Source organism: Ipomoea triloba, chromosome 4, assembly GCF_003576645.1.
Source record: "Ipomoea triloba cultivar NCNSP0323 chromosome 4, ASM357664v1".
In the NCBI taxonomy this organism is placed as follows: Eukaryota; Viridiplantae; Streptophyta; class Magnoliopsida; order Solanales; family Convolvulaceae; genus Ipomoea; species Ipomoea triloba.
This window is the reverse complement of record NC_044919.1, coordinates 11,929,768-11,946,870: the sequence shown is the minus strand read 5'-3', so window position 1 is coordinate 11,946,870 and position 17,103 is coordinate 11,929,768. Positions and strand designations below refer to the sequence as shown.

Here is a 17,103-nt window from a genome sequence, read left to right as displayed (position 1 = left end):
TTGCCCCTCCACTCATACCCTTTGTCCTTTTTTTTTTTTTTTAATATTTTGAAATAATAATAATAATTATTATTATTATTATTATTATTTTGAAAGAATTATTATTATTTGAATGAATTATTATTATTATTATTATTATTATTACAACATCTATCACAATATAAGGGCATTTTAGTCATTTTGTCACTTTTTACCTTTCAATTCCCTATACTCCTATTTCTGCATACCAAATACTATAATTTCAATTCCTACTTTATTCATTGAATTGCAATTCCACCGAATTACAATTCTTTTCCACCCTAATTCCCTCCTCCCAACCAAACACCCTGTTAATGCACCAATGAAACATACCTGATCGACAAAATTACAAAATTACCCCATGTGATTCTAATATATCCGCCACATTTGAACCTAAACCTATATATATATATATATAGTGTTATTGTGTGTAAATAATTCAAATTTTATTACTTTATTTTTTAAATATTTTTTTTTTGAAAAAAATATTAATAAGATAAAACTTGGATATTTAAAATGGATACCCGCATTCAGTGGGGCGTGAGTAAGTTTTAAAAAATCCACCCACTATGGGTCGAGTGAGAGGTATAGGAATGGGCTAACTGGTGGATGTAGCAACCCCAACCCACCCGATCCATTTCCATCCCTACAAATCTACAATGCACTTATGGTTCCCAACCACCCACATTAGCATTAGTTTCACTTACACCCTTTTTCCCAGTTCAGTGGAAACATTGACAGTAGGTTTCCCACGTCTGGAAATCTGAATAAACTAGAGAAGAATATGCAAACAGGACAGCTAAGCGATTTGCCTTGAAAAGCAGTTGATCTAGCACAGCTAACACCATTGTCTAGAGCTAGCTTGTTATGGAAATAAAACCCATCTCATAGTTAATGAAAATGCTGCCATAAACTCAACTGTGTGAACTTGCAACTGAGCAGAGATCATGTAGAGTGTGCACATCATAATTCTCAACTTCCTTTAGTTCCAGATTACTACATCTGTAATGACTAAAAAACTCTCAACATTAAACTTTTATTTGGTCAATGCAGTGTTGGAGGGGCTATGCCAAAAGCCCAAAACTTTCTGTTACATTCTTGTACATTGGCGGCTATACGAGGCATATATACGCTGCCCAGGGTCTGGCTATACGAGTGGCGGGTCTCTGTGTACAGAGGAAGCTTAAAAGCAAATCATGGAATGCGCTCCAGCACTCGCTGCAGCGCCATTTTGATCCCCTGTTGATCTAGGGATGTTGTAAGCTGTATTTCTTGCACCTGATTGCAATCGGGATTCAGGGTTTAGAATACTGGTAAACTATTTTATTTTCAGGGCAAATGACTGGTTCCGAATATTTTCCAACAGGGTCGGCTGAGAGTGCATACCTGTCTTCCGGCCCGAGCAAGTAAAGTGAATTGTTCTCCGACAGGTGGTGCCTGTAAAATTATATGATCAAAAAACACTGAAGGGAATTATTGAAAGTAAACACTTGAAGAGTTGAAGTGCACGGAAACTTACATTAGAGAGCCAGAGCTGCAGGTCTTGTGAAACGACTCGTTTCTCAAACCCTTGACGGCTAATTTTAATATCTTGTATACTGTGTACAAATCACAATCAAAATAACTGTTACCAAAAACGGAAGTCATATACACAAACGAACTGATTGGTTTAGTGATAGCAGTGTTTGATGTGCTTAAAAAAGAAATATCGAGTTAATATCTCATTTGATGTTGTGTTCATTATACTTTAGTCATTATAATCTAGTGTTACCATATAAAGAGAAAAGAAACATGATAAAAAGAATAAGAATATGAAAGAACTTTTTGATAAGCATTTAGCTTTACAAAGCATAGTAATAGCTCAAAAAACCAATGTGTTTTCTTGGTAGAAAGCTTTTTTGATTTACCATTTTTAGCATTCAACCCGTAAAGTTAATGTTAAATGACAAATGACAACCCTGCCCAGAAGTTGTGAAAATTTATTTGCTCTGCCTCTGTTTAAAATAAACCCACTCTCACTTATTTTCAGAGTCCTAATAAATATTTGAAAGATAAATTAATTAAAAATAAATATATTAGTTATTTATTTAAAATGTAAAAGGAATTTACTGAAAAAGAATACTTAACAATAATAAAATATACTCATGTGCTTTTATATTACTTTGTATACATTTAATCAATAAAAAACAATTATAACGGCTAATTCTTTAAAGCATCTTTTTACAAAGAGTTAATGCAATTAGCAATAAACGGCTAATTCTTTCAACTTTCAAGCATATGCTGGTATTTCCAATTAAAATTCCCCCAAAAAAAAAAACTGAAAATTTTAAATCAAAAGTGAAGTGATAGTTACCCATCTTCTTGCATAAGCTCGGCCATTATTGTTTCAAGCCCAGGAAGAGGTTCAATACTAAAACTACCATTTGAATTCAAGGAACTAGGATCAAGTGGAGAATCCTGTAAATAATAATAATAATAATCATCATCATCATTATCAACAATATATATATATATATATATATATAAGTTAACACAAGGAAAACATTTTAAAAAGTTTAGAGTAAAAAACCAAAAAAAATCACAAGCAAAAAACATGAAACTCTTTAGCCTCTCACCTGGTGGATTACTTTGTCTAAAGTTTCAAGCAGTGGATCATCCTCCAATTGTTTAATAGACAGGGATAGCCTTGATTTTCCACTGGAAAATGTTCTTATATTGTCAGCAAACAGAATGACTGAGAATTGAGACAAGCATACAATACATTAGCATTGTAAATCACCTATCTATTTTAATAACTTTGACCCTCACTTCATCGCCCTTCTTTAAAACATCTCTTACATCATGAACTAAATCCCATGACACTTCTGAGACATGCACAAACCCGGTAAGGTGATAACATCCTGCATCATAGTTTATAATACATCATAATTAGATAATGAGAAACATATCCTGATTTATGAAATGTTTCAAGACATATGAGCGAAAATCATCATTAGCTAGTATGTTTCAACATATGTACCATCTGGAAATCGTAGGTGAATAAAAGCACCAAAATCCTCTACAAAACCCACTCTTCCTTCAAAAATATCACCAGTTTTGATTTGACTAGAAAACTTCATCCAGTTTGCTTCCTTTTCAGAGAATACCAATCTTCCCATGTCTTCACTAACTTCAATTACCTGGCAGCAGCTTTTAACGTTAACTGAGATCCCATAATAGTAATAGAAAGGACCAGATATAAAAATTCAGCTTCAAGAATGCTCAAAAGAACACACAAAATTTCTTCTCTATGCTAGAAAGTTACAGAAATCACTTTCATCAGAATATTACAAACAGGAATCTTTAATTCACTGACAAGGTAATCAAGAAATGGGCAAATCTAAAAGAACCTTATGTAATTTTTTTTTCAAGAAGTCTAAGACTCAGAATAGCTATTGTTTCTTGTCATGATATACAAGATGATCTCTAACTAGTATAATATTTCAGTGGTAAGTTAAAAACAGGAGAACACAATACCTTCACAGAGAGGATGGATCCTACCAAACCTCTTGCAATCTCTTGGATGGTTTTGTTTGGCTCTACAGTATAAAGGAAGCATTTTAAATCTTCAACCAGCTTAGCAATTCTATAACTTAGCATTAGCTGCCCAACCAATAGAATAAGAAAATCAAACATTGAAAGCATGGAAAAGTTATGTAACAAGATAGACAAATCGTACCACAGAAATTGTAAACAAATTCCGTTAAAAAAGGAAGTTCAGGAAGGGCCCAATCAGGCACAAAGCACAAGCACACATGAAACTTAAACTCCTAGATTTTGTGCCATTCTTGTGTGACTAGTGAATAAAGCTTTCTATGTTTTCCATAATCATACCACCGAAATAGAACTACAAAGAGAAATCCTTATTTGTTATCACATCTCCAATGTAGAATTCCTCATATCAATCCATATTGAGTTACTTTGTTGATATGTAATGAGAAGACATATTTGGATCTTAAAAGATGTGAAACTATACCTAACAAGAGATCTAAATAAGAATGAAAGGTGTAGTTATAACTTTGCAGTTGATAGAATCTTCTGCACCATGTTGATAGGGAACTATTTAAGGAATCCAAATTACATGATTTTGGGGAGCTAAAATCAAAGAAATTAATGATTGATTGATTATCCTTGATTGATTGATTCTTACAATTTTATATTTGTATAAACTATAAATAAAATCTTCTCTTAGAAGGAAATATGCAGAAAAAGTATTAAGCAGCAATCAGCTTTAGTTGAGGGGGGAGTGCACATTGAATCTCCTATATTGTCTTTTCTCCTTTCATTACATCTTTTTTTCATTCCTTTGTTCACTATGTTGCAGTTTTTCTGTCACCTGGTCTCCATCCAACTAGATTGAGGGGTAAATAGATGCTGGAGCATTATTCAACTAACGAGACAAGTTCAGAAGGTGGTGATGATACCTTTACACTGATATGAAGGACTCAGTTGCGGGAAAGGCAGGAACCCCACAAGAGAATAGAACCGAATCCGCAAGCCTCCATTATTGAAACCTTCCACCTTGCCTTTATATATGCTCCCCCTTTCAAAGTAGATCCCTGCTGACTTCCAATCAGCAGACCTCTACTTCTTTGTGAAGGAGAAGTATTAGATGACTTGAAATATCAAATAAGGAATATATTAAATTTGTGTTACATCATCTGATTCTTATTCCTTTTATGTTCCAGGGGTATGAAAGGACACAAGCAGACATTATAAATCAACAAAGTACCATTATCCAAAATTTGTCCTAAACTTATCTAGATAGAAGAAGATGCAGTTTAGCAACACACAAAATTGCTTTGCATTCTCCATTTCTTCTCATAAACCGAAGAAAACAAAACACAACAAAATTAACAAGATAAAGGCTAAAGCAGAATATGCAAAAAGAAAATGTTAAGAAAAGCACTAGCTACTTTCTAGAATATCATACATCCTTCTTATACTACCACCTACAACGTAGAAATTGTTCACAAGTGTACAAGTACTCTAAGTTGCAGCGAAAAGATATAAAGAAAATTAGCTTTAGAGCAGGCCTAAAGTGAGGCACTGCTTTGCTTTAAAGCAAAAGCGTAAGCAATGCAAATTGACAAAAATTAAAATTCATAAATTATTGAGATAAAATTATGTGTAAATGGCTTTTAATGAAAGCAATCAAATATTGTCATAATAATACAACTATATTGTCTCCAAATATCCAATTGAATGTCATTCTTTATCTTATTATTTACAATCTGTGAAATTTCATGCTTGTGCTAATTTGAGTAATTTCACTACTCTGCCTCCTCATTGTAATGCAATGAGAGAAAGTAGATTAAGGTAGCAAGTAGTAGTGTGTAAGCTGTATGCTAGTAAAAGTGACATGAGTGTGTGGTGTAAGGGTTGCTTTCTAAGGTACTAAATCAACATTAGTGAGTGTAAATTTCATCAATAAGAAAATTATTTTTTACCAAAATTGTTCAACAGAAAATACTATACCCTCCAAAATACTTTACCTACTTTGGACCTTTTTTTTTTTTTTTTGGGATACATTAGGTCAGACTAATCTTTAAGGCCCCAAAAACCTCTGCCCAAAGAGGCTGGAGGAGGTATATAGCGAGTAGTCCTATCAGTCCCTGTTCTTACCCCATGCCTGTACACTCATTTTGGTTTCCCAATTCTTGAGACAATTAGCAAATAGCAATATATTTTTACTAGCATGCAACTTCATCCTATTAATTTTTATTTTCAAGGTTTAAATTTGCAAATATCAGAAATTAAACAGAAATATGATAGTATTAATCAAGAAAACAACAATTACAATATTAAGAATGATAAGAACAGAATAACAAACAAGAAATTTCAAGAAACTCACCCTAGCAGACCTGAGTTCATCAGGAGACTGCTGATCAACCTTAGAGCTACTCCCACTAGAAACGGAGGCTTTAGGGGTGAAAAGGGGAATCTTTCTGAGAGAAGAACAGCGACGAAAGTAAGGAATGTGCTTCAAAGGAAGATGGGAAATGCAAGGAGGGGCAGTGGGGTGGTCAGACGTGAAGAAATGCGAGAGAAAGGCATTGCCTCCTGAAAGTGATGCAGTGGAAAACGGCATTTCTTCTGAAAGATATGAAAAAGTATGCAGAAAACAATGGAGGAAGAAGAGAAGCTAGTGGATTTGGTTGCAGATACTATAGAGCTGCCGTGCGTCATCCTCAGCCCCTCGTTTCTCTCGCGAGGAAGAAAGATAGAGATAGTAGTGAGAATTTAGAATCTCTCAAAAAAAAAAATTGAAAAAAAAAATGAAAAAAACAGTCAAATAAACCCTATAATTTTATGTAAAAATGTTGCATTTAAACTTTTAAAAATTACAATTAGACACATTAATATATTAATTTCGTGTACTACCGGAGCTCCAGCGAAATTCTGGTAAAGGCATGACCAACAGTTCGCTGGAAAAGATGACCAAACTAGTCAATGAAGAAGACGACCAAATCATTTGCCTTCTCCATCATTGGAGAAAGCGACCGACGACCAACTGGTCGTCATCTCCAATCAACGAAGATGGCGACCAAATTAGTCTCCATCTCCATTAACTGGAGAAGGCGACCAGTTGACTGGATAAGCTTCTCCAGTCAATGGCAACCAATTGGGTTCCATCTCCAGCGATGGAGATGGTGACCAGTTTGGTCACCTTTTGATGGTTGTAGTTTAGTATGATGGAAAAGACTGAAACGGAGATGGAATTCCCGAGTGTTGATCTCACAAGCATGACAAATTGGAGTAAATTGAGTGTAAGACAATCATAGGTAATGCATTCACAAGAGTTGACTAGGTGCAAGCAAGGTGTATGGAAGCATGTGCGCAAATATAGAGAGAAAGAATGTAAAAACTAGTGTCACCCGATGTCCCGGTTTAAACTCTCACATGGATGATGGGAGTGGGTTCGAACCTCAACGGAGGCAACTGTTGACTCTTTGTGCTTCAGTAGGTTGATGCACGACTAACTTACGAGCACGCATTTAATGGCCTAAGGTATACAAGAGGTAGTGCCATGCAAGATTAACTTATTACGACACAATCACTAAGTCACGTTGGACTTAGACTCTTAGGTTTTAAGTCGGCTAAGGCATTTTGTTGAAAATGTGGTCTACCACTCCTTCCGGAGCTAGCCCTCTCGAATCATAGGGCGAAAATTGCAAATGAATAAGATTACATGAAAGCACAATCTCTTGCTACTTCCATTCTCTCATAATCCTCACTCATTGTGGCCATCAATGAAGAGAAAATCAAGACAAAACTTATTCATATAAAAGCATTTTAGGTATTGCATTGCACAACATCTCATCAATTCATCAATACAAATCAAGAATGCATAATCAAGGCAATCCAATCCAACTCCTAGATATTCTAGCTACAAATCATCATGCAATTAAAGAACAATTGTAGAAGAGCAAATCTAGCAAGTATAGAAGATGGAATGGAAGAAGATGAATACCAAACTTGAATTCACAATTGCAATCTTCAATCACATAAATTGGAATGAAGATCTCCACAATCAAGGAGAGTTGTCAATTCTCCCCACTCTAGATCTCTTCTTACACTTGAAATTGAAGAATAGTAATGTAGCTAGTTGAATCTAACCCTAATCTAGAGAGAGAAATATCTAAACTAAAGCTCTAAAAATTACAATAAATGAAAGATAAGATATGAGATCAAAATCTCGCCAAAGCCCATTTGTTATAGGTGCAGAAGTTTGGTCAGCATACGAGCTGACGTACGCTTATACGCGACACAGAATCGCGAAAGTGACTCCACCACGTTCGTGGCAGAGCTCGTGGGTGCATTCTGTTCCCACACCACGAGCTCTCCATAATCGTGGATGGCTTCATTGATGCATATCTCCATTGCACTTGCCTCCGGATGCTTCATTTCAAGCCCATATGCCATCCTTTATGCTCAAGACCTTCAAAAACACTAAAATGTACACATTTGTAGGGCTTTGCAACACATAAGCACATTTCTAAGCATTTTCATTGTAAATCAACCACAAAGGACTCCAAATAAGCACAACACAACCCCTACTTGACCCATAAAAGCATGCATCTTTCGCACTTATCACCTTTTCTGGTGAACTGCTAGTCACGCCTTCTCTGGAATGTCGTTGGAGCTCTGCTGGTACATTATTGACCTGCTATTGCAGGTCACTATTAGGGTTTTGGGCATTGGTGTACTAAATTAATATGTTAATGTGTCTAATTGCAACTTTCAAAAGTTCAATGGCCTAATTGACTCCTTACATAAAGTTGAAGGGTGTATTTGAACTTTTTTCCAAAAAAAAAAAAAGAAAACAAAAGAAGACAAATTTAGTTCTGAGTAGTATAGAATTCTTATACCATAGACCAATGTTCATATTACATTGTGAACCCTAGTCTAAAAATGATATGTTTACATTTAACACATTATGTGTTTGCAGTTAACAAATTTTGTATCTATAAACAAATTAAAGGCACATGACATAATAATTACAGACACATAACATGATAACATCAAACACATAAATTGTTAACTACATGTACAAAATATGTTAATTATACACACATAAAATGTTGGTTAACATGTTATGTATTTGTAGTTAGCATATATATTACATAGTCTAATTATCATGTTATGTGTCTGTAATTATCATGTTATGTACCTTCAATTTGTTTACATGTACAGAAGCAGTTAACTGCAGGTACTGAATGCGTCAAATTCAGATACATAATTTGAAAGTTATTTTTCATTCAGGGTCTACAATGTAAAGTAGGCACTGGTCTATGGTATAATTTGTTGTAATATTTATGAAAATGCCTCCACTCATTTTTTACTTGATTTTCCATCCATCTGATCTTGCAGATCAATGGTTTGGATTTTTCCTCACGTTCTCACCTGAAGAGTGGTTCTCATAAGATTTGAATTATACACACACACACACACACATGTGTGTGTGTGGGGGGGGGGGGTGGAGATAAGATGCGAAGAAGGTCTTAGTGCAAAGATGCGGTTACGTATGAGTTGTTGATCAAATATAGATCAACAACTTAAATCAATGAAGAAAGGAAAAAAAAGGACTGTATTCATTTTAGTTTGGTATAGAATCCTTGATCATTGGTCTTACTCCCAAATCAGTTAATGCATCTAGTGTAAATGGTTAAAGTCATGATCATTCATTTGTAATAGGGATAAGGGTCAAATAGACCCTCAAACTATAATCAATTGTGCAATTAGGCCCTCGAACAATAAAAAGCTTCAATTAGGCCCCCGAACTTGTTATTTTGGGGCAAATAGACCCTTAACCTATTTGTGACCTATAATTGCAGGTCACCAAAAATTCCGGCCAACTCCGGCGATCGTCCGGCGAAGTTCCGGCAAACAACACAAAACCATCCACCACCGGCGACCTCACGGTCGCCGGTGGCGTCCGGCAGCGGAGATGGCCACCAACTGATCGCCATCTCCGTCACTGGGGATGGCGACCAGTTGGTCGCCATCTCCAGTACTGGTCGCCATCCCCAGTGCCAATAGACGGAGATGGTGACCAACTTGGTCACCATCTCCGCTGCCGGACGCCGGTGGTGGATGGTTTTGTGTTGTTTGCCGGAACTTCGCCGGACGATCGCCGGAGTTGGCCGGAATTTTTGGTGACCTGCAATTATAGGTCACAAATAGGTTAAGGGTCTATTTGCCCCAAAATAACAAGTTCGGGGGCCTAATTGAAGCTTTTTATTGTTCGAGGGCCTAATTGCACAATTGATTATAGTTTGAGGGTCTATTTGACCCTTATCCCTTTGTAATATAAAGTAGTATATTTGTATCATAAAGTATTAGATTTAATGCTTTAAGTGTTGTTGAGTACTCATTTTTGTTATGAAGTAGTATATTTGTGCTATTAAGTATTGTGTTTGATGGTTAAAATGTTGAGTATTAGTAGTGATGATTTGTCCCTGAGGGGACATTCGATACAAAGAACACTGAGGGTTTTTTTTTTTTATAAAAAAAAAAGTAGTGATGATTGTTCATTTGTATAATGTGTTGTGTTTGATGGTTAAAGTAGTTTTTTTTTTTTGAATACTACTTACTCTATTACAATGCAGTATATGTTCATAACTACTTTCACAAGAATCAGTATTGCCTTCACTGAGGCTCGAATCAGGGAAGGGTTTGATGCCACTGGACCACAAGGTCCTTGGCATGGTTAAAGTAGTTTATTTGCACTATAAAGTAGTATATTTGTCTAGTTGAATCCATATTTTGCAGAGCATCAATTTTTATATCTGCCAGAATATAATGATTGATGATGAACTGCTAAATAGTCTTTCCAGCCAAAAACTGATTGATTCTGGCAAAGTAAGAATTGGGAATAAAACAAGAAAAAAAAAAGGTCAACTTATGGATAAAAATACGCATTTATCATTCAAAAAAGTAAAGCAATATTTTGTAAAGGGAAAAGGTGCAAATAGGCCCCTAAACATTTTGCGAAAAGGTGCAAATAGACCCCTAAACCCTAAATAAATAAAAATAAAAAAAATACAAAATCACGTTCTTCATCAGCCTTCTTCTTCCACGCAGTACAATGCTTCTCTTTTGGCGGTGGTGGCGTGACATTCAATAATCTGTCTGGTTATCTCCCTCAGCCCACATTATCTTTTCAGAGAATTAACCAGCCTTCTTCTTGCAGGTAGCATTCGATAATCTGGTAATGGCGGCGTGGCGGTGGTGGCGTGACAATCGGCGACAGACGAACTCCCCCGGTGTCGCAGTTTCTTCTCCGACGTTCATTCCAGCTAGTTGATGATGACTAGAATTTTCGGCAAGGCAACAACCTCAGCTAGCAGTTCCTTCCGCTAATCTCTCCGGAACCGTTCCGAGAGAGATTGGGGAGCTCGTCGCGCTTCAGAGTCTCTATCTGGGAGTGAATGCGCTCTCTGTAACCATCCCTCTTGAGCTCGGCTACATCTCTTCTCTCTCAAATGTTGAGTTGAGCGGCAATATGTTCACTGGCCCGGTTCCTGTGTCTATCTGGAACCTCTGTGAAAACCTTGTTTCTCTTCGCCTTCATGGTAATTCTCTGTCAGGTTATCTCCCTCAGCCCACATTATCAATGCTACCTGCAAGAATCTGCAGTTTCTGTATTTAGGTCACAATTCGTTTTCTGGGGATTTTTCTGAATTTGTGGCTAGGTTTAGTGGGCTAAAAGAGCTTAACCTAGGTGATAACAAGCTCTCTAGCACAATTCCTGGTAGTTTAAGTGCACTACACCTTGAGAAATTGAATATTTCTTACTATAGCTTCAGTGGGGTTTTGCCAAATTTTGGGCAACCAAAGTTTGGGGTGGAGGCTTTTGAGGGCAACGGTCCTGAGCTTTGTGGGCTTCCATTGAGACCCTGTAATGGAAACTCTGGACTGAGCCCTGGTGCCATTGCTGGCATTGTGATTGGCTTGATGGCTGGGGCAGTGCTTTTGGCATCATTGTTGATTGGGTATTTTTCGGGGAAGAAGAGGAGGACGAATGACAACGAAACAGGAGAGGAGGATTTTGAAGAACTAGAGGATGAGGAAAATGGTGGGGGGTGGTGGTGGTGATGGTGGAGAGGGTGAGCTAATTATATTTCAAGGAGGGGGAAGAGAAGCATTGTACTGGGTGGAAGAAGAAGGTTGATGAAGAACGTGATTTTGTATTTTATTTTTATTTTTTTTATTTATGCTTACGTGGCGGCCAAGTACCTACTCCAAAGCTTATGTGACGAGCCACATAGGCATTTACCGACACTTACCGGGGAGGTAACCAGGTAATGGGGTTAGACGACTCAAAATCGTGAGTTTATGGGTTCAATTGCACTTTAAAAAAGTTCATGTGCCTAATTGACTTTTCGCGAAATGTTTAGGGGCCTATTTGCACATTTTCCCTTTTGTAAAATCATTAGAAAAAAAAATTGATCTCATACTCATTCTGTCAAGTGTAAACTAGTTCCCACATGTAGATTACTGTACTGGAGTACTGGACTAAATTACCAATAACTGAAATAATGTCAAAAAATCCAACTTTTATACCCCAGTCTGTAATAAAAACAAAATTAAGAATTTTATTCTCAAAAACAAAATTTAGCTTCCATACCCCCAGTCTGGAAGTGGCAATTTCCAGAAATAAATTATTGATTTTGTGTTCATGTTCAAGTTTCTGTTTTCTGTTTTGTTCTTCTTGATTTTGTGCTGCTATCTTCCATGTCTCTTCTTTTCCAACAATATTTGCTTAAATAAAACCTGAATTTATTTTTTCTATTAATACATTCCTCCAATATATTGTTCTTGATGTACAATATTTGAGGCATGGAAGGGGGTGACTCCAGTTACTTTTCTGCTTGTTTTGGTCAAATATGTACATCTTATCATGACTGAAATGTGATTGATCATATTTAATGGCAGTTAAAGTGTTAATTATTCAGTTGTGATGTGAAGTAATAGATTTAGGCTATTAAGTATTGTGTTTGATGACTACAATGTCGATTATATATTTAATGTTGCATACTGTGTTTAAATAAGAGAAATGCTCATTAGCCAAAATTCAATACTACCAAGAGTAGGAGGCTGCAACTGAAATGGAGGCGGAGGAGATGGGAGGAGGCGGAGAGCGATGGGATGGAGATGGTGAGTGCCAGATGCAATGATGAGAGGGATTGATGGAGATGGTGAGGGCGAATGCAAGGATTAGAGGCGTGAGATGCAGAGAGTGATCTAAGAAACATGGAGCATAGGATGAGATAGGAAATAGAGAGAGAGAGAGAATCATAAAAATGCACATGATATGCACATGTTGACCCATATAATTGTGTGACCCGACCCGTCTCACACAAGTTGTTGCCTATATATAAAGGTTAAAGAATCACATGTTTTGAAGATTGTGTAAACAAACAATTTGTGTCACTAAAGAAAGAAAGTTCTAGAGATTTGGATGTTTAAATTAAAGAACAAAGGAGTAGAAGGGGAAGAAAAAACTTACTTTTCTTTATCAAGATCGGGATCAATAGGATGTCAAACAAGCTCGATTCTCTTCTCCGACAATCTTTTGATAAACCAATCTATCAACTGGACAGTGAAAATGATAAACCAATTTAACTTAATTTGACACAACTACACCATAAATTATTCAATTCCCATAATCCAAGGGATTACAAAGAAAAAGTATGGAACTTCCCTTTAAGAAAAGACTTGAGCACATCGATCCTCTTGCATCACATGTGAACACTATATCATCAACATAGACAATTAATAAAACACTGTCATGGTTAGCGTGTTTGTAAAAAAAAAAAGTGATCATAGGCACTATGTTGCATTCCGAACTCAGTAATTACACCACTGAACCTCCCAAACTACGCTCTCGGAGGCTGTTTTAACCCATACAACGACTTCTTCAGCTTACAAACCTTCATGTACTCCCATTGGGCAACAAACCCAAGTGGTTGGTCCATAGTGTTGAAGTACTTCATTGGGATTGAAGTTGTTCGTTCTAAGAGAGACATTTCTTTCGCAATGGAAGTATGTGCTAGATTTACTTGAAGACTCTAAGCTCTTAGAGTCAAAGCCTTGTGAAACTCCTATGTAGCTAGTGATGGGGAGTTTCTTGAAGATCCAAAGAGGTATAGGAAACTAGTGGAGAAGTTAAAATATCTTATTATCACTCGCCCTGATATTGCCTTGCAGGTAAGTGTGGTGAGTCAATTCATGACATCCCCTATAAAACCTCATTGGGAGGTTGTAGTTTAATTTGAATTGTACAGGATGAAGAATGCTCTCGGGAAAGGAATCTTGTATGTCAATCATGACACATGAGTGTTGAGGCCTTCTCTAACGTTGATCGGCGCGGGCTAGGTCACAAAGTGACAAGAAGTCTACAACGAGATATTGTGTATTCTTTGGTGGCAATTTAGTCTCGTAGAAGAGTAAGAAACAAATTGTTGTGTCTCACTCTAGTGTAAAATCTGAGAAGAGCGATGACCCATGTGACTTGTGAGGTAACCTGGATGCGTAGTGTTCTTGGGGAGATTGGAGTAGAGCTGAATATATAAACCAGTTCTTTTGTGGTGTGATACACATTTAAATAATCATGTGTTTCATGAGTGCACTAATTTCATGAGTGCACTAAGCATATTGAAGTAGATTTTCACTTCGTGCGAGATTCAACAAGAACTACTATTTAATGTTCATGTTAAAAGCTATGATCAATTGACAAATTTCTTTACAAAAGGTCTTAGTAGGGCCATTAATTGACGAGAGTTTTTTCCCTACCTTATATATATACACAAAGTTCATTTGTACAGCTTTATATGAAATACAAAAGTGCATCATTATCTTCCCATACTTAAAACACTATTCAATATGAGGAATATATTCACCATTAATCCATTGGGTTTTTTTTAATTAGGTACCAGATTCATAAATAAGTTTAGTTTTCACAACATATTATTTGATTCACTCTAAAGCGATACACTATAATAGTTATTTCATACATGTTTGTATAATCGATAGGATAATAACTAATAAGCAAGTATTATGAGTGAAGGGAAAAGAGAAAACAATATAGTTGGCAGGGTTGTCGAAGCCCTACAAAATTAATACTGGCTCACTCCACTAATTTGTAGTAGTGGCAAGACCAGGTCGAATCCCAAGAGAACTAATGAGGATCGTTTCTTAAATTAAAAGAACTTAGAGTGGGAGAAATAATTTGAAATAAGTAAATAAAGTAAACTATAATCGTAAACAAGTTCAAGTATGTTGATATCTTATTCAAGGAAAAAGAAATATTAAAGATGTGACTTAGATCATTGGTTCTTACAAATAAAGTGTAGATTCAAGTACATAGCCAAAGACTAATTAAGATAGCTATAACTAGCCTTTAATCTCCCTAAATTAACTGATTCAAATTAAGCATTCAAACCAACAATTGTTATTGAATAAACTGGGGACGATAGCGTTCCATATTCACCCAATAACATCATTACACTTAAATGGAAAATAACTAAGCCTAAATCGCAGATTGAGATAGCTACAACCTGCAACTTAGTCTTCCTGTCCTTTATGTATTAATCACAGTAATATAATTAATACAGGCTACAAAGTCTAATCGTTTATAACAATTACAGATCATAAATTCATAGATAGCAATAGGAAAACGATAATAAACCAAGTTGTCAATTTAATTCATTATAAGTCTGCCTGGAAAATTAACTCTAAAAGAACAAGAAATACATGAATTCAACAAATTAATTGAAATAGAACCTCCCTAAATTCACAACTAAAACTTCAATTCCTTGAATCAAAATAAAGAAAATCTAGCCAGACATGGAGAAAAACTATTCTAAAATTCTAAGAATATGAAAGGAATAATCTGCTAAAATACATCAGAATAGCTCTCCTTTTATAGGGTTCTGAACCAACAATTCCCTAAAATTATTGCTCTTACCAAATCAAAGACTGATTTCTCTCACAATTTCAACCTCAAATTCAAAAGCTTGGTTGATTTTTGATCTTCCGCGAATGAGAATCGGTCGAAATCGCCGTTCGAAGCTCCGCTTGCGCCTTCCGTTTCGCTGCAGTTCGTGGACCTTGCGCTATACATTCTGCTTCGTTACTTTATGTACCTAAACAAAATAAAATAAAGTCCTAAATAAATGCCAGCAAACCAAATGAAATAAAACAAAGCAAAGTGTAACTTAGGGATTATAACAAGTGGGACCCACTAAACTAATTATTTAGGTTAATATAACTAAGTACTCTAATCCTAATATAACTAAATATACTAAATATAATTAAATATAAAATATAAATAATAAAATTAACCTATAAAATCTTATTTAAATCAAGGTATAAAATATGCTCATCAATAGTCTGTGTATATAGTTCTCAACATGAATTTGTAACTCAGTCCATCTCAAACTATAGGTGAGCAAAACAGTGCCAAAATTTTCTCCTCCCTATTCATTCAATCTGTGTTAATACATCGTTACATGAATGGAAAACCTTTCTAGCATTTATCCTATGCTAATCTTTAAAAAATAAGATAAATTTACAACAGGAAAATTGATTTAAGAAACATCATGCCACACTGAACACATCTTCTATCTTCTATAATAAAAAAGCCAGAAGAAGAGCATTTAATGCATCCTTGGCAACTATTCCCGCCCACAATGAAACGACAATGTTTAGGAGTTAAAAGTAGTATTATAAGCACCTTTTAAAAAATACGGCTCTAGAAGTATCAAAGGCCACAAAATTAATTACAATTAGATATTGACAGAGTAATCAGGCTAGCAGCACCCAACCCGGAAACACTGGCAGGACCCAGAGGCAAGGCAACGGACGTTCAACCAACCGTTGAACACCTCACTCCTCAGCATCAATGCGCAACGGTCCAACTCCTCAGCATTGATGACCAACGTTCAGCTCCTCAGCACTCAGCTCCCCAGGCATTGATGCCCAACGTTCAACCCCTCAAGCATTGATGTCCAACGTTCAACTCCTCATTAATGCTCCGTTACTGAGCTGAAAGGAATAAAAAGACTCACAACCACGTAGTGAGACGACACTTGAACTTAGACAAAACAACACTCAACTCATCTTGTACACTGAGCACTACACTCAATATTGTACTCAAATACTCAAACACTGTATCAACATTATATTCAAATAATATACCGGTAACCCATTATTACCGTCAGATATTTAGGACAGCACAGCCGTAAACGAATCGCCAAAACTTAGGAAATCGAATGACGATTCGAGAATCAAGGAAAAGATTATTGAACTCTTTCACTCTCACCGGGAATTCAAAACTATTTAATATACATATAGAACTCTTTCAATCTAAGACATCTATTACACACTATATATTACAGGTTAACTATGGTTCTAAATCATTCTTCAAATTTCTGCTTTGCATTTTTGCTTTCGCCTATGGTTCTAAATCATTCTTCAAATTTCTGCTTTGCATTTTTGCTTTCGCCCATGGGAACGTACTATACCTCGCCAATAATT

At 36.0% G+C, this 17,103-nt stretch overlaps 2 protein-coding genes and 1 long non-coding RNA gene across 4 annotated transcripts; 1 reads left to right on the top strand and 2 right to left on the bottom strand.

The window, feature by feature from the left end:
* Positions 1-906: 906 nt before the first annotated feature.
* Positions 907-6,263, bottom strand: LOC116015061 (30S ribosomal protein S1). Of its 2 annotated transcripts, XM_031255059.1 has the most exons (10): positions 5,912-6,263; positions 4,482-4,641; positions 3,535-3,596; positions 3,038-3,197; positions 2,798-2,918; positions 2,634-2,715; positions 2,372-2,475; positions 1,538-1,616; positions 1,405-1,455; positions 907-1,296 (listed from the first exon to the last, which is right to left on the bottom strand). In XM_031255059.1, the coding sequence occupies exons 1-10, from the start codon at positions 6,146-6,148 to the stop codon at positions 1,213-1,215; spliced, it is 1,140 nt and encodes a 379-aa protein (XP_031110919.1). In that variant the 5' UTR covers positions 6,149-6,263; the 3' UTR covers positions 907-1,212. The 2 variants fall into 2 exon arrangements, with proteins under 2 accessions (XP_031110919.1, XP_031110920.1); XM_031255060.1 differs by lacking the exon at positions 4,482-4,641 and having other exon boundaries at positions 3,535-3,660.
* Positions 6,264-10,362: 4,099 nt separating this feature from the next.
* Positions 10,363-11,658, top strand: LOC116015811 (putative kinase-like protein TMKL1). Its single transcript, XM_031255977.1, has 4 exons — positions 10,363-10,422; positions 10,754-10,771; positions 10,904-11,150; positions 11,213-11,658. The coding sequence occupies exons 1-4, from the start codon at positions 10,363-10,365 to the stop codon at positions 11,656-11,658; spliced, it is 771 nt and encodes a 256-aa protein (XP_031111837.1).
* A 3,657-nt stretch (positions 11,659-15,315) lies between these two features.
* LOC116016848 lies at positions 15,316-16,561 on the bottom strand. The gene is made up of 2 exons (XR_004097800.1): positions 16,301-16,561; positions 15,316-15,710 (listed from the first exon to the last, which is right to left on the bottom strand). It is a non-coding gene; the product is annotated as an uncharacterized LOC116016848 (long non-coding RNA).
* Positions 16,562-17,103: the final 542 nt, after the last annotated feature.